This window comes from Phacochoerus africanus, chromosome 8 (genome assembly GCF_016906955.1).
Source record: "Phacochoerus africanus isolate WHEZ1 chromosome 8, ROS_Pafr_v1, whole genome shotgun sequence".
Classification (NCBI taxonomy): domain Eukaryota; kingdom Metazoa; phylum Chordata; class Mammalia; order Artiodactyla; family Suidae; genus Phacochoerus; species Phacochoerus africanus.
The window spans coordinates 100,223,353-100,250,031 of NC_062551.1; the positions used below are offsets into that span (position 1 = coordinate 100,223,353).

The 26,679-nt window shown below is 40.7% G+C and overlaps 1 protein-coding gene across 3 annotated transcripts in view; it reads right to left on the bottom strand.

Moving 5' to 3' along the window:
* ARHGAP28 (Rho GTPase activating protein 28) overlaps positions 1-24,253 on the bottom strand; it is a 155,625-nt gene extending 131,372 nt beyond the window's left edge. For 2 of the 3 annotated variants that reach the window (XM_047793752.1, XM_047793751.1), the window contains exon 1: positions 23,949-24,252. In XM_047793752.1, coding sequence (XP_047649708.1) covers positions 23,949-24,124 — 176 coding nt within the window. In that variant the 5' untranslated portion in view covers positions 24,125-24,252. Of the gene's footprint in view, positions 1-23,948 lie in introns of all 3 variants that reach the window. The other variant, XM_047793753.1, reaches the window with a different exon arrangement.
* Positions 24,254-26,679: the final 2,426 nt, after the last annotated feature.

Genomic DNA, 26,679 nt, shown 5'->3' on the forward strand with positions numbered 1-26,679 from the left:
TCTGATGTCACAGGTCCCATTAACTTTGGAATGATGAAGGACATAAAGAGAGAGACAGCACACGATTTTGGAAAATTATATATTCCCTATCATGGCTTAAGTCTTAAGTCAATGGGATAGGTAGGTAGAACATCGAACACTACTTAAATGTCCCTTTACCAAACCTGTATGAATTTTATTTCCTTAGGGGAGCAATAGTTGTCAATTCAAACTCTGCATTAGTCATCAAGACATCCCTGCGATTCCTAATTCACATGCACTCCTGCCCATATGCGAGGCTCTCCAGGTTTCGATTCCCATTTATGTCTGCCTCTGACCCATTTCTCTAGGCACATTTCACTTCTTTGGGTTTTGCTCTATTTGTTTCTCTTCCTGTCCTTCAATCCTGCTCTGCTCCCAGTTCTCCCCTCTGTATCTCCAAAGGGTACGAGACAGGGCTTCCTCCTGCTCCTCAAACTTCACCAAGTTAAAGAAGAATGGCTTCTTCTATACACCAGGTACGTATGTGTCCAAAAAAAATACTGCTATTTCCCATATGTGATAACCATTAAACAGGCCATGTTCTCTGCAAAGAAAAGATATTTTATGCTAAGTAGTCCTGTGTTTAGGTTTTCAACACATTAAGGTGGCAGAGGTGGAGCAGGGAGGGGGGGAAGGGAAGGAGGGTAGGAAATGATGATTCAAGGACCTGAGCAAAAAAAAAAAAAAAACAACAACGGTGTTTCATAAAAATCTAAGAATATAAGTAAGAATAATATTCACATTAAGTAAGAATAAGAGTAAGAATCATATTCACATAAGTAAGAATAAGAGTAAGATTAGGAAGTTAATTCTTACATAGATCTTAACACGTGGCGGTCATTGTTCTAAGGTCTTATACTGATGTCTTTAATCCTCACAATAAGTCTATGAGATTAATTCTGTTATCCTCCATGAGGAGAGAGAGCGGCTGAAAGGCTAAATAACTTGCTCAAGTCAAAGACCCACAGCCAGCAGAAGTGCCAGGATTCCAATCCAAGCAGTCTGGCTCCAGAAATCTTGCTCTTCGCCATTGATTTGCTTATTTTGATGCTAAGAGAGTTGATTATTTCAATACTGAAGTGAAACTGGCAGTGACTTATGGCCAAAACGACCCCATTCCTTTGTGACCAATATTAGAACCTACTAACTTAACTGAGTTTTTGGTGTTTATTGATAATACAGAAAAATTGCTTAAATGTTGTCATTTTAAAAACATGGAATACATTTTAAAGTATTTGGGCTCAGGCATAGGGTGACCGTAGGTGTTGGCTTATTTAGAAAAATCCTGGTTTATGCTTCTGTCCAGTCATGATTGCATAGTACCTCCTTTTACATTCAAAAGAGTCCCATTTTTGACAATGAAGTATACAGTCATTTTACCTATGCATAACCAGAGTATCTGGCACAAGCCAAATTGTACAAAAGTCAGATCCGATGTCCTTATCACATTATTTTCAGGTCATTCTTTTTAGCAACTCCAGAAGCTATTCTTCTATGCCAACAACAACCAATGGGTGTTCATGGTCCAGCATTTATGCTGTTATCTTTATGAACATTTTTTTCTTGTTTTGTGGTCCCACCTCCAAGCTTTCTATTTAATGAGAACCTTTTACTGATTAATTCTAAAACCTCTAAAAGGCAAAAATCAATACCAAGAAAAAAAAAATCCTTCCCCTCCTCAAAACGTATATAATTTAAAACTTTCTATGCACCTAAAGCCATGTAAGTTATCTCCATAAATGCTACTTTATAATCACATACACTCATAAAAGGGAGGATTCCACTGACATTTTCTTCTCAAAACTTTTATAGGATTTTGTACATCACTGTGTGCATTTGAAATGCTCCTTTATTCATCTTTTGAGAATAAATATCTGCATAAAAACTGATAAGCGCTGCATTTTGGGTTTAACCACTCCGATTCTTTCATTTCCTCATCCTGAAATCTGCTGTTTCTGCACTCATGCGTTCAGTGATGCTTTTTCCCATTTCTCTTTTTTCTGCTTCTTCCTACCTTCAAGCACTTCATTTCCTTCTAGTCCTTTTGCCAAATTACTGCCTCTTCTCCTCCAATGCTTTCTGGTCCGCAGTAACCACTCTAATGACATTTCTGTCCTTAAGGATTCTGTTATCACTTCTTGGAAAGGGCTGATATTCATTTTCATCCTTTCTCATTATGCTTCCAATAATGCCTCCAACTCGGCAACTGCCTTAGTGGGCCTGTGCTTTCTCTGTATAATTCTTCTGAAAAATTACATACTTTCAGTCCCCCTACACAAAATCCCTGACCTCCTCAGCCCTAGATCAAATTATCTACTCAGGTGTATCATCTCCAGGGAAACTCAGCTGGCCAATGGAGCTTCCTAACCCCTGGGCTTCATTCACCCTCCGGCCTCTGAAGATCCTTGGGAAGCTGTCCTGCAGGAGGAAGGGGGAAATCCCTGTATGCCCACTGCATATCAGTTTACGTGCCCTGAACCACCACCAGAGTGCATGGCTCTACTCCTACCTCAGTCCACATAGCACAGGTGTGGGAGGGTACACTTGACTTTCCACAGTTCTGGAAAGTGTCTCCAGGCCAAGTGTGCATCAGGATGAGGGAGACAGCAGCCAACCAGGTCCTGCTTCGTGATTTAAAAGTTCTGACAATGTTCTCTCTTTCCTAGCCAGCGTGGTTCTTCAGAGCTTAGTATTTACCTATCTCAATTGTGCCACCCAATACAGAACTGTATTGTATTCATCTTTAATTTCCACTAAATGGCCTCAGCTACCCATAGATAGGTTTAATCGCACTATGATAATGATGTATCATAAAAGGGTTCTCTATAAATGTTGCTTTGGCTACGTGGCACCTTTTGGGGAGAAACTGCTATAAGGTTTGAAGATCACATTTCATAGAAAGAAGTGAATTTCATTAAAGATGGGAGGAAAGTAATTATACCTGCAGAGTCACGTGGCCAAATTATATGCTCCACTCTATAATAATGTTTTAAACAGACATTACTTCCTAATTACCTGTTACCTTGTTCCTTCATGAAAACGGTCGTATTTGAGATAAGCAGACATCAGAACAGAGCTGGAGTCACTGCAAACAGAGAATCAACTGTATCGCATGTTTTAGAGCTACTGAGGTGATACTTAAGATAAGCACATGTTCACCAACACGCAGACCAGAATTTGACTAAAACTTAAATGTGAAAAATGAGCATGGCTCAGAATGTCAGCTTTACAGTTAGACCCATATAAGAATTTCAGCAACCTCTTTGTCTTTGATGTAGAGACTGCATTTACTAAGACAAAAATTGGTATGCTTAGGGTGAAACTTTTCAAGATGAAACTCTACTGGCATCAGAAACATGCAGTAGCTGTGCCTCTGGGAAGACCATCAGAATTCAAACTCCAGAACAACAACAAAAAGAAGACCCCCTAAAATCATTCAATCCCTTTCTCCAAATGTTACCCTTCAGATTATCTTTAAAATGTCTGTTTTATTAAGAACAATTTTTAAAGGTCCATCTCAAACTAAACCTCACACTATGTGAGGTTTTATATATTATGTTCTTCCAACTATGGACTGCTTTTATTGAATAAGCTAAAACTTCACTGCGCGATACAGAGTAAGTCGTAACACTGCATTATCCAGGAATCACAAATACAGACAGGAGACAGAGAAGAAAAAAATACAGCTGATCTCAATTTGGTCTCGCTTGTTCTTACCGTCACTTTACACTAGGTAGAACAGGAATGTCTAAAAAAATTCTAAAAGGCTAATTTGAAGATTTATTTTTAATTAGACATAAGCAGTGGCTCTCACATCAAATTAATTTTTTTTTACTTTAGCCTTTTAAAATTGCAATGTTGTGCTGAAAGTAAGCAGAAATATTTAATAGACTTTCAAAGACTCTTTCCTTTAAAAAACAAACAAACAAACAAACAAAACTACAAAATAAGCCCTCGGGTACCATCTCACACTTATTCCAAGGCTCTTATTTCTCTCTCATATCTCTATCCCTCCCCATTTATAGCCTAGACTCAGAATCACCTGAGTTAAGTGGAATAAGACAAAAGCTACTGATTTATTAAGAGAGGCCTGAGGCTCTATTTTTACCTCCTCTACTGCCCCTTGTATACTGCTTATACCAACAACAGAAAGAAAAGCATCCATGAGTCAAAGACAAAAGCAGATAGAATGATTATCAGCACGCAAATAAGGAAAAATACATGCATCCTTTGGTGAGATGATACTGAGGCATTTCTTGGGAGCCTACCCTCTGCATTCCTGAATTGTGGCCAAGATGATAAAGAAGTGTTGAGAGGAACAAGCGACCTCGTTGTCACCTGTCTGGGCTCTTTAGCTGAAGAGGCAGAGCCTGTGTGTCAACACACAGCAATTCTAGCTAAGAACCGACCCAGTCCCAGCTGGGAAGCTTCCAGAGCCCATCTCACAGGCCCTCTGTTTAGACCTGGTACTTCTTGTGCAGCGGTTGGAGTGGATTCAGCAACTGATTTAGCTGAGCCTGGGAGCTATGTTATACCACATGAGGTCTGTGTTAACTGGAGACACGAATGGTCTAGGATGCAGACAGAAAAGATTATGGGACACAGAGAAACAGAATCAAATGAAGGTTCAAATTTGAAAGTTAAGCTCTAGGCCTCGGTTTACTTGTGATGCCAGAGATATAATCAGAATAGATAAGAAGGTCTGTTTTGCTTCGTGGTCTGAATTTGGGTCTGAGGACCCAATAATTTATGACCATGCTTGCATTCTTTCAAAACAGTTCCAGAAACTGTGGTTGGTAAATTCAGGAGGGGAAAGAATTCCATTTGGCCCTACTCACGTTTTCCTCCCAGAGAAGAAATGGAGATTAATAAAAAGCACAGCTGAGTAGAAATCTTATTAGTCCACCAAGGGTAAATGGGCATTGGCCAGTTTGTAAAGGGAGCTAAAATTACATTCTTAATATAATTTAACGTCAATTAAATGCATGTAATGAGAATGACCACCCTGAAAATTAATCTATTTAATAGCTAAGGTCTAATCAAATTGGTCTGTTCTACAAATGTAGTTCTCCTTCCTTTTTAATTAAGCACTATTTCATGAAGTTGGACTTTCAAGAGACTTGGAATTCTTTAAAAGATTTGTAGGCATGTCTTCAAAATGAGAGGGACTTCGCTATTTCTTATAATAAAAAATTGGTTTCTTGTCTTAGCAATTGCCAATTCATAACCCTTGAGAATTTCAAGGACAGAAAATCAAACTGAGATCAGAAAGGAAAATTAGTAGTTCCTATTGTGGCTCAGTAGGTTAAAAATCTGACAGAGATTCCATGATAACATGGGTTCAATCCCTGGCCTCGCTCAGCGGTGGCTCGGATTCAGTATTGCTGTGGCTATGGCATAGGCCTCAGTTGCAGCTCCCATTCAACTCCTATCTTGGGAACTTCCATGAGCTGCAGGTACAGCCATCAAAAAACAAAACAAAACAAAAAAGGAAAGTTTTGATTTTCCAAAATACTATATAGTTTATACCATCACAGACACAGCACTGTGGTATTGTGTGATCTACTGTGCTGCTACCATGGTTCTTACTGGGTGTGGCAGTGCCCTCTCCAGGCAGGACACCCCAGTAGAGAACCAGTGGACTCTACAGACACCCCAGCAAAATGTGTGTGCCCACCAGTTTGTTGGCTCACTTGGCAGAGCTCACTGTCGTTAGTCCCAACAATCTCAATTTCTACGTCTATTCCTCGTGGCCATCATTTTCCAGATTTAAGATTATATCCCCTTATGTCCTCTGAATCATCCCTCATTACTGAGCCCTAAATTAGATGCTGCCTTTTAACAGGAGATGTATTATCTCCAAGAATTGTCTCCAATGAGGTCATGGACACTGTCGTTTTAGTTTGAAAAACAAAAGTATTTCCTTTTTCTTTTACCTCACAGGGATGTTTTTCTTCACAAGAGAGAAAATCTGACAAAGTGAAAACATAAGCAGCTGATCACGTGGCATCTGACCCTGATTAATATTTCCCTGTGTTTCCTTGGTGTTTCATTTTCTATTTCTTACTTTAAGAAACTGTCTTCTATGATAAGTCTTTTTGCCTTTTTCTAGCGCCGCTCCCATGGCATATGGAGGTTCCCAGGCTAGGGGTCTAATCAGAGCTGTAGCCACTGGCCTATGCCAGAGCCACAGCAACGCAGGATCTGAGCCGCGTCTGCAACCTACACCACAGCTCACGGCAACTCTGAATCCTTAACCCACTGAGCAAGGGCAGGGATCGAACCTGCAACCTCATGGTTCCTAGTCGGATTTGTTAACCACTGAGCCACAATGGGAACTCCTTCTATGATAAGTCTTAACCGGAGTTGTTTACTTTGTTTTCTAGTTTTGGAGGAAAAAAAAAAAAAAATCATCCATGGTCTCCTTCGCTTCATTTCATAAATATTTATGGGGCATGTGGCTGGACCCTGAGATCACAGGATACCCTGCGGCTCTAGCTCTTAGGTTGCCGCATGCCGTTTGGGAGCAGGCGTCAGCTATGAGAAGTCACATCATCATTAGCGGTGAGAATAATAACTTGAGAGCAGCAGTAGATTCACCGAGAGCACCAAAAGACAAAGTAGACACAGACTGTGAGGGAAGGGGAAAAGGTATTAGGGCAGGATGTCAAGACAGCATCGGCTGTGGCCCAGTCCTCAGGGACGATGCGGCTTAACCAGGTGAAGCCTGGGAGAAGGCTCTTCACAAGGGAAGAAGGGTGTGACGAGGGGGCAGAGGGCGTGGGTAAGAAGCACAGGATCTGCTGGGTTATGTACATTTTTAAGACTGTTGAAGAAAAAGAAAAAGCAGCAGTGTGGGTTTTGGAGTGAGGCTGCCATACTTGGGCAAATTACTTACCTTCTGTGTCTATCTCCAAACCTGTAAAATAAGAAGCAAAATAGTACCTACTTCCTAGGAGTAAAAACCTCGGGACTGAAGTTCCTGTCGTGGCTCAGGGGAAACGAATCCGACTACGAACCATGAGGGTGCAGGTTCAATCCCTGACCTTGCTCAGTGGGTTAAGGATCTGGCATTGCCGTGAGCTGTGGTGTAGGTCGCAGATGAGGCTCAGGTCTGACGTTGCTGTGGCTGTGGGGTAGGCCAGCAGCTGTAGCTCCGATGAGACCCCTAGACTGGGAACCTCCATCTGCCACGAGTGTGCCCTGAAAGCAAAAAACAAAACAAAACAAAACCTCGGGGCTTTAACCTGCATACGCATCAAGCACTGGGACCCGTGCTGGCTTTACAGGATGTGCCCAGAGATAGGTGAGGGCATGGCAACTCCAGGGGTATGGAGAGTCTGTGTTGCCTTCTCCTACGGGAAAAGGCCAGGACACAGAGGAAGAAACCCAGCAAAGGGAACTGAGCTCAAATTTATCAGAAACCATAGTTGTGGGGAAAGAAACTTTTTTTTCTTTTTGTATCTATATGAGATGATGGATGTTAACTAAACTTATAGTGGTAATCATTTCACAATATATGTAAGTCAAATAATTATGCTGACACCCTAAACTTACATAGTGTTGTCTGTCATAATAGATCTGGGAAATTTTTTAATTTTTTTAAAGAAATGACATTTTGAGGATACCACTTTTTCCTTCCTAAGGTCCTCACTGAACTTTCAATGTGCACTTAGGGTATATGCTTGAAGATAGCTACACTTCACTTTATGAGAAGACCTGTCAATGCAAAATAATTACATCGTCCAGTTCTGAAAAACTCCTTTTAGAAGGACAGAGTGACCACACTACTCTAAATGTGCCTTCCATCCCCAGGCCTGAGGAGGAGGAGTGCAGTCCTAAATCAATGGGTGCCAAACACCCCACAAACACTCATGTTTGGTTATAAACACACCACTTGACAGTCTGTGGACAGAGGACTGTTCTGTCTTGACTCTACCCTTTAAATGGACAGGAATGACAAGACAACATGAGAAGATATGAGTCCTTCCCATAAAAAATGGTACAGAAATGTTCAAATACTGGAGGCTTGAGTTGCCTAATGCCTGTTTCCTCACTGGAAAAATAAGGCTAGATGTTTTCTAAGGACACTTGGGACCTCGAATACGCTACAAAGTGCTTGATAAGCAGGCAGGACATAAAACTCTGGGTGAGAAGAAATAACTATCCATTCCAGAAATTTGCCAGACAGTGCTGCCAGGAAATGTCTGTAGGAAAGGGCAGGATTTGTTTGGCTTTTACTTTACTAACTTTCCTATGAAGAAATGCTACTAATTTGCTACTCAAGACTTCAGCTCACCTTTTCTGGATCTATTTTCAGTGCAGCATGGCTACTGAGTAGATAATGTGCAAACAAACCAGAAAAGTTGTTTGCTCTAACTTTCAACTCAAACATTTTTTGCCTCTTGTTATGATTACATTGGTCAGAGCAGTACTACAAGCTTCAACTCCAATCTCAGAAATGCTCTATCTACATAAGCAAACATTTTCTCTCTGTCTTCGTGGTCTTATGTGCAGATCACACACCTGCACAGGGATCCAACAAATACCTACAAACTCATATTTAGGAAAACTGGCCTTGGACTATGGCCATGAGGGTCAAAGAAAGGATTAATTCCCCCTATCTTCCTATTAGAAAACAATTTTATCCAACTCCCACCCCTCATGTGTGAAATACTAAAAGGCTTACGTTTCTTCTACATTTTCCTCGAGAAATGACTAAAACTTAGTACCTTCTTGTGCCCAGATCTCATTAAATGCTGGCTGCCCACATTTTTCACTGCTAAGAATAGAAACATCCCCTTCACACAGGTATTATCTCATAAACCCAAGGCACATCCAGTTTCTGCCCTGCCAGCTCCCTTGAATCAGCCAGAAATGCCTGAGCTACAGACACTTTCCATCATAGCAGTGCCACCCAGAAGTGTCCTGAATGCAGGAGGTGACATGGAGGAATAGTCTCGGTGCAGCAGGGATTCTAGTTGTCTTTATATTGAACTTGTCCCATGTTAGTTCAAAAGTCCCAAGGAAACACTATTAATACTATAATCTTGCTCTCCAGGTATATAAAATGGCCTGATAACTATAAATGTAAAGATAACTTGGATGGAAAAAAAAAGAGAGAAAATTTTAAATAATTTGACCAACATCTTAACCTGTGGTCTATGAATCACCTGAAAATGCATGCAAATCTGTACAGCATGCATATGTGGACTTTTCATAGAGGTCAGGGCTTTTATTAGATTCTCAAAGACTTCTGTGACTTGAAAAAGCTAAGAACTATATGACAAAAGTAACTCTTCTTATTTCAGTGTGTAAAAATACAGCTCAGGTCTCCAAGGTAGAAGTATCAAGAAAACATAAAATCCATTATTCTGGGCTTTCATCTGTATATCTTTGAGCAAGGAATTCTAAAAAATACTATTTGCCATACCTGCTATTTGTGAAAAGTTACCTTGCTTCAATAGTTCATCAAATAATTTTGACAATACAATTTATAATTTGGTTTTAAATATAGTCACCCTAAGACCATAAAAAAGATATCCTGGATGTGAAATGTAAAACAGTTCCCCAAAATAGATGTTAATGCAGTAAATGGTACATTTAATTGAATAGTTGCTAAATTTGAGGTCCAATCATCCTTGGGTATGTGGAGAATTCTATTCTAGGGGTAGCATTATTCCAGGAAGATGGAAAACCTGTAACTGAATCTCTTTCACCACTTTCCCAAAACAAATAGGGGTACATTCCATAGCACCAGCAGCCATGGGCTTAACTGCAGCTGACCAAGTTCAAGACGACCTACAAAATCTGCTCTGTTATTAGTAACATTCTTGCCGTCATGGAATTACCAAAATGCATATGGGGGTCAGGGTTTCATTAGTGTTGAGTTAGTCTTTTCCCCCACCTGCCCTGTATCCCTCTGGTGCACAACAGTAGGAAAATCTGTCATCCACAACATCCAGCTATGTCATCCAACTGCAAGCCTAGTTAACGGAGGGTAAGAGCTATGTTAAATGTGAAGTCTAAAGACCAGGACTTTGGCTGAAACACTAGGATTCCAGCATATGTTTCTGATTACTATTAAGCCAGCTACACTCAAGGCGTAAGCTATTCTGTATGGGTTACTTGTTTGGAGGGGTAAACTAGGGGGGTATAATAAACTCTTCTAAAGTTCTGAAAGAATTAAGTTTATGTTTCAGTCAGATTCTTTCAAAATTAATTTTCAATCTATAAAGAGTTGAGGACACCCTCCCAAGGTGAGATACTTTCATTAATTTATTTTCATTGGTTTGACTGTAACAATTGATACCTTTTTGACAATTCCTTTTTTTTTTTTTTTCTAATTTTATTTTTTGTCTCTTTAGGGCCACACCCAAAGCATATGGAAGTTGCCAGGCTAGGGGTCAAGTCGAAGCTACAGCTGCCAGCCCACACCACAGCCACAGCAACACAGGATCCAAGCCACGTCTGTGACCTACACCTCAGCTCTGACCAACGCCAGGTCCTTAACCCACTGAGTGAGGCCACAGATCTAACCTGTGGCCTCATGGATGCCAGTTGGGTTAATTACTGCTGAGCCACAACAGGAACTCCCTCTGACAATTCATTCATTAAGCCAATCCCATCCTGCAAAAAAAAATCTTGCAAATATACATATAGAAGTTACCACTACTTTTCTTACCAATTTCTCAGTACCTTCAAGCTGAACTGTTAGCCCCCTTTTACACCCTCTCTTTGCACCACACCCTACCCATATGCCGATATACCCACATCTTCCAGTGATTCTCTGTCCTTTAGGAAGCAAGGCCTGTGTTCTCTCCATAGGCATAGAGCTGAACAAGACATGGTTCCCAATGGTCTTGGGCTCCCTTGTAAGCCCCTCAAACAAAGAAACTCCATCTTGTTTAGTTGTGATACTTCACAGTGCCCTACAGAGAAGATACTCAGAAGATACATGCTAAGAAAGAAATTAAAGGAAAGAATAAATGGATGAATGAACTGAATGACCAAGAATCTAGAGGTCTCTATTTTTCAGTCAAAAATTTAATTTATTTTTCTCACACACTTAAAATGTTAAAACATTATTTGGACAAAGTGGTCAATATACTGTTTTTGTTTTTGTTTTTTTTTCCATCAATTAACCAGTTTGCTAAATGTGTAACTCTAATCCTTTCTTTTTTTTTTTTATTTTTTTATTTTCCCACTGTACAGCAAGGGGGTCAGGTTATCCTTACATGTATACATTACAATTACATTTTTTCCCCCACCCTTTCTTCTGTTGCAACATGAGTATCTAGACAAAGTTCTCAATGCTATTCAGCAGGATCTCCTTGTAAATCTATTCTAAGTTGTGTTCTAATCCTTTCTTGGCCAAACCTTGGTTTGGTTTCCAGAACACTATCACATGAATTCCTAGTTCTTTCTCTCTCTCTCTCTTTCTCTCTCTCTCATTCCTTTAACATATGAGCTAAGACACTTTACCCAAATGTTCAGCTGACAGCACATTTGACAGCACTCATATCCATCACAAACTGAACAGGTCAAAGAACACTAGCTAAAACTTGGCAGTTCTGAATAGCCTGGGCTCTTCTTCCACTGACTCTCTGTGACCTTGAGAAGTTACCACTCTGAGACTCAACATCCTCACTGAAAAGTGAGAGGTTGTAATTAGTGAAACCCCTGGTTCCTTTCAGTTTTACATATTCTAAAGAATAAATTCTCTGTATTTTGCTTGCAAAACAGGCTTAAGTGTTAAGTGTTAGGCAGACAGTTCCCTAGTAGAAATCAAACAATCCCTAAGCAGGATAGCAAAGGAAAATGGACGGGCCAAAGGAAGACAAAGCAAACTGAGCAAGAGCCACAAATAAAAATGCTTAATTCCCAATTCTGCCTGGGCCCACCATGGAGTGATGTCTCTAGATTCTGATATTGTGATGGTTTTAAGTGAAACCTGCTCCCTTGCCTAGCCCCTCTTTTATGCAACAGCCAAGGCCTGTGGGACAGCTGGATAACAATCAGATACAATAATAAAATAAAATCACTGAAGGGTCTACAAACATTTTTACCACTTTCAGACTCTGATGAAATGATGTATTAGAATCACAAAGCCATTACTTCAAGTAAGGGAAAGCAGACACAAAACCATATACATTTTTTTCCCTCAACTTTTAAAATTATTAAGGTACTATAATCACTAAATAAAGGTCTGTTTTGTTTGGAAATACGTCTTCAGAAATCCTGGAGATCTTTAGGGTCATTGCCATTATACAAATTTCCCTCCACAGTAATGGATGAGAGAGTGAGTTACAAGAGAAAGGAGAAGGCAGGGGTTGGGGAGAGGGCTGGGGCAGGGTTTCTTGGCCTCCACGCCCATTTCCCTCACATTCTTGCACTATGCCATCAGATACCTCAGTTTGGGAACCTAGCCTTCCATAAAAACTCAAAAGGAAAAAAATGAGGAAATAGCCAAAACAGGTTTTTCTCCTTAAATTCTGGGTATGTGTTACTGGATTATTAAAAAACACAGAGAAAATATACAACAACATGTTTACATGTTTCTTGGAAGTCTCTGCTTTATTTAAATTGTATTAAATTTATTCTAATTTTACATCAATATAAATAGAAGTATTAAATTCTGCACATATGATATTAATAAATTCTTCTTTCAAAAAATCTAGTTATTAATAAAGGCTCTGTTTTAAACCTGAACAACAAATAATAAAGTGCCATGGCATTCTTAAACAGTATCTAACATTTCTATTAATCGGGCTACCAATCTATAATCATCTGAAAAATAAAAATCAGTTCTGCTTATTGGACAGATTCTATTTCTTCGAAGCAAAGCTGAAAAACACATATCTTACTGATACAGTATCTTAACTTTGGTAGCTTGTTTGAAATAAAGCAAACTTTACTTTAGAGCTATCAAAGGCACGAAATGAGACAGCAATACCCGCTGACTGCATAGACAGTATAAATACCCAAGAGATCATTCAAATAAGCAAAGTTAAACGAGAAAGGGAAAAGCATTATTACAAAATTAGTACAGGACTGAGCCCAAATTTTGGTTTAAAATCCAGGATTATCTAATTACCTTCATTTCCAACTTAATAATAGAGGAAAAAGGAATTTAAGTGTTAGAAGAGACCTTTAGAGATCAACTAACGGAAGCCCTTCATTATCCTAATGAAGAAACTGGGCATATAAATGAGTTTGGTTTGACCCGCGTCATTTTACCCAAAGTGCACATTAAGTGGTCTCCACCCTCCCTGGCTGGTCTCATATTCCCCAGTCTCAGCATACCAGCAACTGTGGCTACATGGCTGTCCCTTTTCCTCAGGCTGGTTCTTTTGCCAAAACACTCTTCCCACTCTCATTCCTCCTCCTGACTCACGCTCATTCTTTAAGACTTCATCTAGTTATGACTCTGCCCAGATGCTTTCTTTAACCCCCTTCTCACTCTCACCAGTTTAAGCCCCAAGTGTCCGTTATACCTCCTGTACTTTTCCAAAGCACCTCATGCTATTTCCCTCAGGCATTCTTTCAACCATTCAAATCCTGAGCATCCACTCAGGGCCGGTGGGCTAATGCTGGGGAGACACAGTTTCTGCCCTCAAGGAGCTGAACTTCAGATGCAGCTGGAACACCTGTTAACAGTCCCTCCATTTTTGCAGCCTCAGAACCTAAGAAAGTATTTGGCACAAGGAGGCTCAATAGGTGGTTGTTCAATTTCACTTTTACTAGAAAAATCTAGAGTTACGTTCTCCCTGTTTTAATGAGTGAAATGGCCCTTAAGCAAAATTTAATCTTTGAAACAACGCAGGGTATATTTACTTTCTATTAATTATCCATGCAGCTCTCAGTTTTATGCGTCACGGCATGTTTATCTACAGTCTTTACCAGTTTGATTTTTATTCATTATTCTTTACTTCATAGCATGTTACCAAGAGTTTATGTTATCCTATGACTAAAGGCTAACTTAGTAGATTCTGGGAAAGCAGATAGTATGTAAGGTCACAACAGTGTATTCCCCAACACAAACTCAGTTCAAGATTTCTAATATTTCTAAGGTCAAAAAATAGCAAAATTATGAAAATAGCATCCTGTATTTGATGGGAATATTACCTTTACTATTATTTCATGAATTATTATTTTTTAATAATTAATTTACTATTACTTCAATAAACATATATGTACCTGGCACTGAGTTAGGCCAGGGACACTGAGATGACTAAGATATGGTCCTGGGCATCAACAAACTCTTCATTGTTAGAGAGGTCAGCTATGTAAGTACCACTAGTAGGTAGTGGGACAAGTGCCACACTAGCAACACTAGGGGAAGGTATGAGGTAGAAAAGGTATAAAGGTGGAGGGGACCAACCTGCTTCAGGAGGAGGCAGTCAGGGAAGACTTCACAAAGGAAGTGATGCTCAGATTTTGAAAGACTTCCCTAATAGCTTCTCAACCCAAGGAGAGGTCCATTTCCATTTCACTATGTTTACTCAGCCATCATTTGTTAAGACATTACTGAGTGCCAGGCCCTTTAATGGAGGGGGTGGGGGGCACTTAAGGGGTCAGCAATGAAGAAAACAGACAATGCTCCTGGCCCAGAAGTGCTTACAAACTATTGCAGGGCCGGTGACAAACGTTCATCCTATATGCAAAAATGCTAGCACAGAATTATAAGTAGGAGACTAAATGTGTCTCGTCTTTTAGAAATGCTAGGTTTCCTTCTTCACTTTTAGCCAATTTTCAGCTCTTTTTGCTAAGTTTTAAAAGCTCCTCCCTTCACTGTGCCTTTCTCTCTCTTGACCTTCCCATAAGCTAAGCTTTTACAAAGGGTTCAACTTGCTCCCTCTGTTTCTTTACCTCAAATTTACTCTTCAACCTGCAACAGACCAGCTTACATTTCTTCCCTCCATTAAACCCAAGCCAGCTAAGATCTTAGTGTTATCCACACTACGAAGCCAGTGGATGACTTTTAATCTTGACCTTACTGGTCATTTAGCTCCCTTGATATGGCTGTCCACTCCTTCCGAGCCCAAGGCTTTGGCTTCCAGAATGCTCCTGTCCTTCTTAGCTTTATCAGAGGCTCCCAAACTCTGCCGCTCCCTCGCTGGCACTGCTCCCTGGGTTTCCATCTTTGCTATCTCTGTAGAGACTCTATTCTCTCCTGCCACATCTCATCCAGTCCCAGTCTTAACTATCTCTCAGATACTTAAGTCTCCCAGGAATACAGAGCAGAGATATATTTCAGCCTTGAGATCCCTCCCAAGCTTCCAAGATGTTCAGCCAACTATCAGCTGGGCATATACACTGAGCTCAACATTTCATAGGCTAAACTTCCCCCATCCACAATATGCTCGTCTACCAGAATTCCCAATTTAATAACACTCCAAGACAAAAATCCAAGATTTTTTTCCTGACCTCCAGTATTCATTTAATCACCAAATCATACCCACTTCATTGCTTGTTTTCCCCATAGACTCCATTACTCTCCTCCATCCATATTGGAACCATCCTAGTCTAGGCTCTCATCATCTTCACTTGAACAATGGCATTGGCCTTCCAAATCACTTCTCATCCCCCAAGTCATGGTGGCCCTTAAAACCATCTTTTAGACTCTAGAGAAATAAACACATGGGGGGATCCTGGAGCAGAATAAGCAAACAGTTATAAAATCACATTTTTTATTTTATGAATTTGAATTCAATAGTTCTGAAATCAGATTAAAAGAGTAATGATCTGAATTGGGTATGAGCAGAGTGGGAATGGAAGAGACAGAAGAGAGAATAAATCAGGGTAATATTTGATTAACTGAAGACAGTTCCTTCTTAAGACATATTAGAAAGTCCTCTGAGTAGCCAAGTACTTCCATGAACTCTAAAGAGAATTGGTGCTAATTTTTTTACCTCCTACATTAAGAACTATTTTAGCGTCTGGAAAAGAGAAGTATCATGTTTGTTTAGGATTGGTATAATTGAAATCAGCTTCCCTTGGGCTTCTTCTAAGCAATGACTCATGTTGTTTTAGCTGGTGTTGACTCACTGCCCCACAAAGGATGACACAGCTCTAAACAGGCAGAACATGGCCTGCTTTTTCCAATTACACTCTCCCAGCAACTAAAGAGGTGGGAGTCCTCGGGAGTGGAACTTTCTGCAACTAAGCACAATTTTGATTTTACAAAAAACAGTTGCCAAGTCGACCTTGTAATCACTGAGTTTATAAGGGAGGAAGAAAGAAGTTAAGTTGTGGTATGCTAAAAATCACGGGGGCCAGGCAGCCTCTGTTTTTTGCAAAACAGAATCTGCGGAAACTTAGAGTCAGCTCTTTTCCCATTTAATTGCTTACTCTATTGAGGTCAGAAATGTTTTTCTTTAAGATGCCAATGAAAAGTCACAGCAAGTGTGTTTCTGAGACTCTCCAAGTTACGTTTGGTGAGATAAAGTGCATGGGGAGCTGGAAGAGTATTTGAAAGGAAGAAAAGGAAATGTCATGCTCATAACAGTCCCTACCTTTTCTCCAGTTCTAGACCCTTAATGTTCTCCCATCAAGGAGCTAGTTTTCCCTTCCTCCATGTTCTCCTTGCTGTTGTTCCAGAACACACTAGTCCATGCTGTGGCCTGAGAGGGCTCGGAGGTAATGGAAGCAAGTGACCAGGTGCCAGCAGAACAAATTCAGAGCCTGGCTCAGCAAGCTGGTCATTCTTTATGAGGTCTTCAGCAAGACACTTTCTTTCTTTCTTTCTTTCTTTCTTTCTTTCTTTCTTTCTTTCTTTCTTTCTTTCTTTGGCCATGCTCATAGCATGCAGCAGTTCCCTGGTCGTCAATGGAACCTGAGTCACAGTAGCAACCCCAGCCACTGCAGTGACACCAGATCCTTAACCCATTGCACCAAAAGAGAAGTCCTATACTTTGCTTCCCAGCTGTACCACAAGAGATTAGTCCTTACTTATTACTGGTCTTTCAAGATGCTTAGTTCCTATTAGTAATACACTCTGGACAACCTGGTTGATTAAGAATAGTTAGAGAAGACTTTTAAAGACATGGCAGTTAGAGAGAAGCCCCAACCACACTGTTTATATATAACTAAAATGACTGTCTCGTCTCTGTAGTTGCGGTATTCTAAAACCAAAGTTTATCAAAATGAATGCCTTGGAAGATGAACACAAGTGCCCACGCCCTGGAGGCCACTCTGATTCTGACTTCTCCAGAAGATTCAAGTTCAGACTACAACAGGCCCTGGATTTATTTTCTAATCAGAAATCCTTGAAGCCCAACTTAGGTTCAGCATTTCCTATGGGTACAAGATCACTGATAAGTAGGGACCAGGCTCAGGTTTATGGGAGACGAGGGAAGGCTTGAATTCTGGACTGCATTGCACCACCTCGCTCAACTTATCCTAAATTTCTAAGCCACGTGTAGAACAGAACTGCTCTTCACATGGGCATGGTCCAGGACTGGCTTGTCCCTTAGTTGGCCTCAAAATCAAGATAAGGTGAAAACTCAATTAAATATTAGGAGAGAAAAGAGGAAAACCTCATTAATTCTCACAGGGCATAGCTTAACCTGCATTAAGAACTGTTATATTGGAGTTCCCATTATGGCGCAGTGGAAACGAATACGACCAGGAACCATGAAGTTGCGGGTTCAATTCCTGGCCTCACTCACTGGGTTAAGGATCCAGTGTTGCCATAAGCTGTTGTGTAGATCGTAGTCATGGCTTGGATCCTGTGTGGCTGTGGCTGTGGCTGTGGCTGGCAGCTGCAGCTCCAACTGGACCCCTAGCCTGGGAACCTTCCATACGCTACAGGAGCAGCCCTAAAAAGCAAAAAAAAAAAAAAAAAAAAGGAACTGTTATATCACAAATCACATGGAAGAAACGAAGTGAAAGATGTGTGTTTAGCTACAGACATCTACCTTAGTAGTTAAAGAAAGCAATTAATAAAATAAAATGAAAAATTCTAAGAATAGGAACTTAAGGGTTCAAGAATTAAAAATTGCCCTCCCTTCTTTCTGCCTAAAAAGAGCCTTAGGAAGATTACCTATAACTCACTGCTTGGATCTTACTTTCTGCAGATTCGATCCCTGGCCAGCACAGTGGGTAAAGGATCCGGCATTGCTGTAGCTGCAGTGTAGGTCATAGCTGTGGGTGAGATTCGATCCCTGACCCTGGTACTTCCATATGCCACAGGTGCAGCCAAAAAAAATAAAAATAAAAATGAAGATACTTAAGAGGCTTAAAAACAAAATTTATCATTTAAATGCATAAACTTTATTTCCAAAACTTTCTTCTGAGAAATATTTTATTCCCTTCCTTTACTTTGCTGTATAACATTTTACTTCTATTTTTTGCAAGAACTGAAATCTAGAGACTACAGATTGAGAAAAGAAAATGGAGATGACCTCAAAAGTGAAATAGTTTAATTTAAGGATGGAATGAGAAGAAATGTTGATTATATACAAAGTAGAATGTTTGCTTTAGTGATGATACATTTGCAAAATGCTCCAGTAACATTTCAGGAACACTAGTAAGGGGAAAATGGTTACCATCAGATGCAAGCACACTTCTAAGAAAACAGAAAAAGAGCCTCAGTAACAAGCTCCAGGCAAAGTAGGATCTAATAATCACCACCTCTGAACACAGTATTTGATTTAGCAATTTTCTGATTATTTTTCTATGAAGCCTGTAATAAAATTTTGCTTCTAAAAAATCATGGACTTGGAAAATTAGGGAATTTATAAGTTTCATAAACTCAGACCGGAAAAAACAAAACCACTTTATTGTACTTTGTGACAAAATTGTGAAAAGAACAGTAGGTTACATTATATTTGGTTGACACTTTTCAAGGAGGAAAAGATACAAGTAATAAAATTAGAGAGAATACTGAATGTGGGTTTTATAGTATGTAAAATAAACCAAACATGTAAGGAATGAGAAAATAGAAAATCACTATTAGAACATCACTGTAATAAATGTTACTGGCAAGATCCATAGATGGATGGGATGCTAAAATCAGAGGAGGAAAGTTTGAGGAGAAACAGATTGTTGGCAGAGTCAAAAAAATGTCTCTCCCAAGATATTTATTAATTATGGGGGGGCGGGGGGAGAAGTAACTTTCAGCAGGGAAACATGGCAGGCACTGACTGACATCATTCTTTAGAATTCTCACCCAAAATGCATCACTTCAATCCAATTATGAGAAGACATCAGCCCAATCCAAACTGAAGGACTTCCTACAAAACAAGGAGTTGGTAAGCCAAAAGTGTCAAGGTCACAAAAGACAACAGACTGTCATGGATCATAGGAAGTTTGGGAGTGATGACTAAATTCCACGTGGAATTCCTGATTCAGTCCTACAACAGAAATTTCCAATTCTAGTGGAAGAACTGTTGAAATCAGAATAGAGTCTATAGTTACAGTTAACAGTACTGTAGCTGAATTAATTTTTTGGTTTTGATAATAGAACACGGTTCTGCAAGATGTTAACATTAGGAGAAGCTAGAGAAGGTTACCTGGGAACGTTCTGCACTACTTCTGCAAGGTTTCTGGTTCTGTCGAAAATTGCATCAAAATAAAAAGTTAAGGAAAAGCTCCCACCTTCATCCACATGAAAATGGTTCTACAACAGTTTAAGTTCCCTGAATTTTTTTGGATACATTAAGGAATAAAGATCAGAGAGAAAGGAACAGCTTAAAAATGGGCAGAGCAACTGGCCAAACATTTAGCCAAATGGCAAGATCAAAGGAAATGTGCCAGATGTTTTCCAACAGCTCTACACATGGAGGCACCTACAGTCAGCAGAGTCCCCACTGTGAAAAGAAACCAGAGACACCAACTCTGGTTTCAACTATCACATAAAGAATGACCTTATTCTTCCTTAAGAATCCACTTTCATTATTCTTTCTGAATCCTCTAAGAAAGTATACCTACTACGCCCAGAATTTGGTGTACCTGTGTATATGTCTATACGCTCATATAGACCTACATTAATGCATAGCTGAACAAGAGCTGGCACCTTGAAATAAATGTCTTTTTAATGAATTGATGTCAATCCAGGAACATACCAATAACTACGTCACTAAAAGTTGCTAACTTTAATCTTTTCCACAAAGAGTTACTTTCTATTCATCCCTAATTCCATTTTAATCAAATCATTCCCATCTCAATGAATAGCTGTGCTATTAGGAAACAATACACTCTTTTAACACTGCTGCAGAATTGTAAGTTTTAACACTGCTGCAGAATTGTAATTCCTAGGTTAACCTTGGCGAGCTTCTATATTTGTTTCTGAGGAACAGTTGGCTCTTTTCTTCCTCTATTTTTGTCCTCTCTCTGGGAGTTTATGGTGTATGGAGATCAACATCGGAAATACTCATGGCCATTTTATACTTTACCTGCGCCAAAATGGCTGTATAACTTACCTTACATAACTTAGGAAATCTTTGTAAAACAAGGTAGCCGGCTTTATCTTTGGCTACCTTTCATTTGGCAAGTGAAATAATTTGGAACATATGTTAACGTATGTTTCACCCTGGATTCTGAATAAGTATCTAGGAGCTGAGACTCTCTAAAAATCACACAATTTTAAAGACAATTCCAACCATTTGTTTTAACAGAAGAGAGAATTTATAACCCTTTATTCTCGCTTATCTTTACAATAGAATGTAAATATAGAATGTCTGTGAGATAAGGAATTGATTTCCCTCCTCCCAACAAATTCTTATACTCCTGAGCCTCTTTCCTGCAGGAGTAAGTTTGGAAAATATGTACCAAAATGTTTTACTCCTCTTTACATCCACAATTGTTATTAAAAGTGATAACAGCAATAAAACAGCTACAGTGAGCAGATGTTTCCTTGGTGTTGGGCTCTAGTCTAAGCAGCTGAAGCTGACTGCTCAAGGTCACATGGTAGGAAATGGTTTACGTGACGAACAGTCTGGCAGTGGGACTCCAAACCCGAGGAACTGGCAAATATACTTTATATTGGCTCCTGAGAAACTGGCAAATACACTTTATACTGGCTATTTATTTTAATAAAATAAAACGGGCAAGCCCCAAAAGAAAGTGCAATGGACACCTGGCATCCATGTGGAAGAGTAATAGGGAGAGGGGTCCCAAGGAGTAGCCATTACTCATCGTCAGCCCATGGAGGCCTGAGTTGCTGGATCGTTTGAATTTTTTTTTTTAAATGGGACAGTGAAGTGCAGATTTATATCTGAAGCTTCTTGATTTTGAAATCTTGCCACTTATCTCAAGCTTTTTCTAAAAATCCTATTGGTCTGAAAGGTAAATGGCCACATTCTCAAGGCAGGATCTTTGTCTTGTTCATCTTTTATCACTGACGCCTACTGTGTTTCTGGCACATAGTAGGTACAAAAGGGCTGACCTCTGTTGTTAAAAATCTTCCATTTTGTCTTGGCCATTTTATCATCTTAGTAAGAATTCATTAATTTATTCAGCAACTACAATGGCCAGACACTGCTCTGAGCACTTGGGATACAATAATGAAGAAAAGAGAATAATGGAGAAAGAGAGAGAGTTGACGATCCGGGGTTGCCGTGAGCTGTGGTGTAGGTTGCAGATGCGGCTTGGGTCCCGAGTTGCTGTGGCTCTGGCATAGGCTGGCAGCTACAGCTCCGATTCGACCCCTAGCCTGGGAATCTCCATATGCCACCAGAGCGGCCCAAGAAATAGCAAAAGCCAAAAAAAAAGAGAGAGAGAGAGAGAGAGAAAGAGTTTATTTTAGTGGAAAAAAAAATAGTCCCCAAAAAGTCAATAGCACATAAAGTTAGATGAAACAGAAGCTTGGAAAATAAGTAGACGGTTTGCTGTGAATTGAAACTATGCTAACCCAGAGCTAAAGAATGACGATGCTTCATAAGTCAGATACAATAGTCCACGCTTCCTGGTGCCCCACTGGTCACTGCTCCACAATTATGTTACACATATGTAAGCAATTTAAAGGAAAGGGTAGTCTTGAAAGAGAGAGTGCTCTCTTCATAAGTAGAACAATATGATTTTGCTCCTTGGCTTGAAAGGGAGTATTGATCAGCAGTTAGTGAGTCAAAGGTTAATAACTCGGGCCTGATTATTTCTGTTATCAGACTCATGATTGATGGTGTCCTCTGGCTCCCTGCACATACAGGAACCTTTTTGATTTGCTGTTACAGGGGACCGAGGAGTTAGGGGGCGGAGGTCATCCATCTCTTCCATCAGAGGGTGAGTGGCACAAAGGTTCCTATGCAGAGGTTGCAGGGCAGTCACCAAAAAGGCAAACTTGAGGCAACATAAACCTAATTGGCAACTGTATGGTAAAACATGAGCTATCCTAGGCAGCTCTTTTGCTCTCACATATTATTATTCCACGAGACCACATGCTGAGTTAATGGAACTTCTCCAGTTTGCTTTGGGAAGGGATATGATTTCAGATAGCCCAAATGGCACCATCTGGTTCTAGCTCCTAGACAGCTGCAGGGAGCCAGACTGGACAGCTACACCAGGACCATCTGACCATGCACAGACGAGGCCCCTGTTTCTCATCAAGTCGCTTACATCTATGTGGCTACTCAAAATTTGAGTGATTTTGGCCAAGGATCAGGCTTAGGAAAGAAAACACCCTAAAGACAAATGTAAGTTTGTACCTTCAAGTAGCGAATAAAAAGAATGTGCACAGCTCTTAAAGCTGGAAGAAAAATGTTATTTTCTTATTGTCTTTATATAAAAATTTGATTTCCCTCGACCTTCTCTTTTTGGAAGAAACAGTATTTTCTTTGTTAGCCAAGCCCAACGTAGACCTCATGCCAATACAGTTTGCTCTTCTCATGGATGCTAGCCAAGGGGATATTCCTTGAAATAAAGTCACAATCTGTTGAAAGCCATGCAAGACAATTCAATTAGGAAACAAGTAATCCTTAGCACATAACTAAAGATAAAAGCAAGAGGAAAAATGTTACTGAAAACAAACATGCAAAAAAACAATGCCACTCCAACTTCCCACTCATAAAGTAAACTGTTCATCAATGGAGCCATGGCAGATAAATAGTCATATTTAAGCAAGTAATACTTCTCCTAAATATGTATCAGACATCAAATCATCTCACTTATTAGTGTAATATTTTTCTCCACCCAAGGAAACTTCCTAAGGGTCTAATATATTTTTGTTTAGTTAATAGAAATCTCATTGGCCTTGATGCTGCATCAAGTAGATGAACCCTGACAGAGTAATTTAACACAGATCTCTGATTTAGTAAATCTAAAAGGCACAGAGTGAGAAGCTTAAAGACCTCTTTTGATCCAAGTAAAATTGTAATTGCATTTATTGATAGAGGCAACTTTGGCAATAATACAATAGTGACGCATACATATAAATCGAAAGGGTTTTTTTTTAATTTATATCATAAGTTGAAAATTTTTTTAAAAGCTAGAAATAAAACTGTTTTTAACAGTCTACTGATTATTTCCTTTTTGGAAAATCTCTCCATCTATGTTTTAGCTCATGTGAAATACAGTTACTAAAGAAGTTCTCGATAGCGTCTGCGGACTTGAGGTAATGTATTTTCCCTTGTTTTGGTTCATTATCAGCTGCTGTTTCATTTTAAACTATCTTTTCTAATTCCCCAATAGTACAAGAGGTGAGTTTGGCAGAAATGAGGCGTATGCCTATTATCAGCAAATTCTATCAAGAACACAGCTCTACTGCTAACCTCTCCTAGCCAAGGTCTTTAGCCATTGCCGGCTGAGACTGGGTGCGCTTCCCACTTCCAATCAAGGACAATATACAAAGAACGGTAGGCTCACTCAGCGAGTCCATCCAAACTCGAAACAACAATCAAGAGATGCTGGTCCTGTGCTCTGACGGAAAATCCAGCTGCACAGGAACCTCCAAACCCAGGAGACCTCTGCCCTTTGGCGCGGTTGGGTACCTGCTGCCCGGGTGGCTGGCGGCGGCCCGGGGCGCGCAACGCGGCTCGGAGCTGGGCGGCTGGGAGCGAGCGTACGAGTGGTAGGCGGTCAGCACCACGCCGCCCGAGTCCTCCACTTCCATCGTCAGCCGCGCATGTCTCCGCTCCGGCCCGAGAACAAAGGCGGGGATCAGCATGGGCTAGCGCACGGGACCGGTCCCCGGCGGGGAGGCTTGGCCGTGCGGCTCCCAGGGTCTCCTCCCGCGCTGTCAGGGGCGCAGGCACGCCGCCCCGCCCGCCGGCACCCGATTAGCATGGATTTAAATACACGCCCACGAGCCCCACAGGGGGCGAGGGTGGGGGTGGGGGTGGGGCGGGAAGGGGGAGAGCCGGGCGGGAAGGGGGAGAGAGAGGCGGGGAGCGGGGTGCAGGGGGTGGGGATGGGGGAAGTGGGGAGTGGGATCCCCGTTTCTAGGAAACTGGAACCCGGCCGCCGCGATCCTTAGGAGCTCGGGCTAGCTGCTCTAGTAAAGTTTTTCTTGCTTTGTTTCTTTTCCTTTTCCTTTTCTCACTCCCCACCCCCACCCCTTCAAACGGGAGGCTTATCCCGTGGCGAGGAACATTTCCTGCTTGGCAGCGGGGGAGCGAGAGAAAGAAACCACGCCTGGGGAGCCCCAGTCTGGAGGGGCCAGGCTAACTCGCGTGGTCTGGGGAAGAAAGAAAATGTGACCCTCTGGTTGAAAGCATCCACATGAAAAATTGAAGAACCGGATTACGTTGCTGTTTACTTCGTCAAGTTACAATAAACTTGATTTCCTTTTCTTTGGGGCAGGTAATGCCCTCTCCCTGGGAGCAGAGCGCTTCCCTCCCTCACCCTCGGTGCCATGACAACCAGACTCTTACCTCACTCCACATCCCTTTCCTCCTCCTGATCAAATTCACAGATACTGCTTTCAGCTTGTCTGAAAATTACACTTGATTATTATGGGCAGAGTACTTGTTATTCCCAGAGGTCTTTATTGAGGGAGGGGGCAGCCTCTGGGGGGAAGCGAGTAAAGGGGGGCACAGTCAGAAATCTGGGGTCTCAAGTATGTCTTTACCTGTATCAGACTCTGAGGGAAAGACAGGGTTCTTTCAAGCAATGAAAAACAGGCCCATCCTGGCAAGGCGTTGTACCTGCAGTCTCTTATATTCCCCTGGGAGCGGGCGGTCTGGAAAGAGAATTTAGTTTATCCCTTACTGAAGGGTGATCTGCTACTTAACATCTAGGAATCGGTTTCTGCTATCTGTGAAGCAGGAAAGGAATATTCTTCTCATGAGGTCAAAGCACCAAGTACCTTCCAGCTCTCAAGAAATGCTGGTTCTCTCTGCTGCTGCTTCCTTCACATTCATAAAGATAAGACACATTTGTTTTCACTGCACTTTCAGAAACTGGGAAAGAATATATTTATATGTGTATATATATATATAATTTTTGAATATATATATATATATATGTATATATATATATATATCTCCAAAAGGCTCTTTAGAAAATGTCTTCTTGATTAAAAGGATGGGATAATAATGACAAATATTTATTAAAATACCTACTGGTCATGTGTTAGATCTTGTCCATTAGCTCTTTAAACAACTCTGTAAGGTAAGCAATATTAGTATCCTAATGTTATGACTAAAGAAACTTCTCAAGCATCAGTGTTTAGAACGGGCACACACAAAGAATGCTTCACTCTCCCAAAATTTCTGCTACAAAAAGGCATCTTTTTACCTACTGTGTTTAATGCCAAAAACATCAATACTAAGAGAATACTTTCTTAAAACATAAAATAAAGAAATAGTATAAGTATTGATACATGTCCACAGTGCCTCATCTCAAATCTTGGGATAGATATGCTTTAAAATTTATAAGTATCTTTTAGTTTTAAAATGTAATTTGGTCCTTGCACCATTTAGTAAAGAACACCCTGACTGCTGCATTTGGGACCGCACCCTGTATTCAAATGTTTATTTATTTATTTATTTATTTTGCTTTTTAGGGCCCCACCTGCAGCATACGGAGGTTCCCAGGCTAGGGGTGGAATCGGAGCTACAGCTGCTGGCCTACACCACGGCAATGCCAGGTCTTTAACCCACTGAGCAAGGCTAGGGATCAAACCTGAGTCCTCATGGACCCTAGTTGGGTTTGTTACCACTGAGCCACATCAGAAACTTCAGATTAATTCAGGTCAGGTTTGTCACCAAAAAAGTTCTGATAAGAAACTGGAAAAAATGGGAGTTCCCGTCATGGCTCAGTGGAAACCAACCTATCTAGCATCCATGAGGACTCCGGTTTATTCCCTGGCCTCACCCAGTGGGTTAAGGATCTGGTGTTGCTGTGAGCTGTGGTGTAGGTTGCAGACTCGGCTCGGATCCCACGTGGCTGTGGCATAGGCCAGCGGCTACAGCTCTGATTCAACCCCTAGCCTGGGAACCTCCATATGTCACGGGTGCGGCCCTAAAAAGACCAAAAAAAAAAAAAAGGAAAGAAAAGAAAGAAAGAAATGGGAAATTTCACAGCTTTTTGGATTTTGGAATTACCATAGGTGATTAAAGTAGTAGAAACTTTTCTAGACATAGAATTTCTCCTTGACATTTTTGGTCTGTTTCAGAGCTACTAACCGACAATTTTAAATGCCTGCAGGGCCCTAACTCCTGTCCCACATGGCAGAGGGCTCCACCAGGTAGCTTCAGGGTGCCTCCCCTTTCCCTTAAC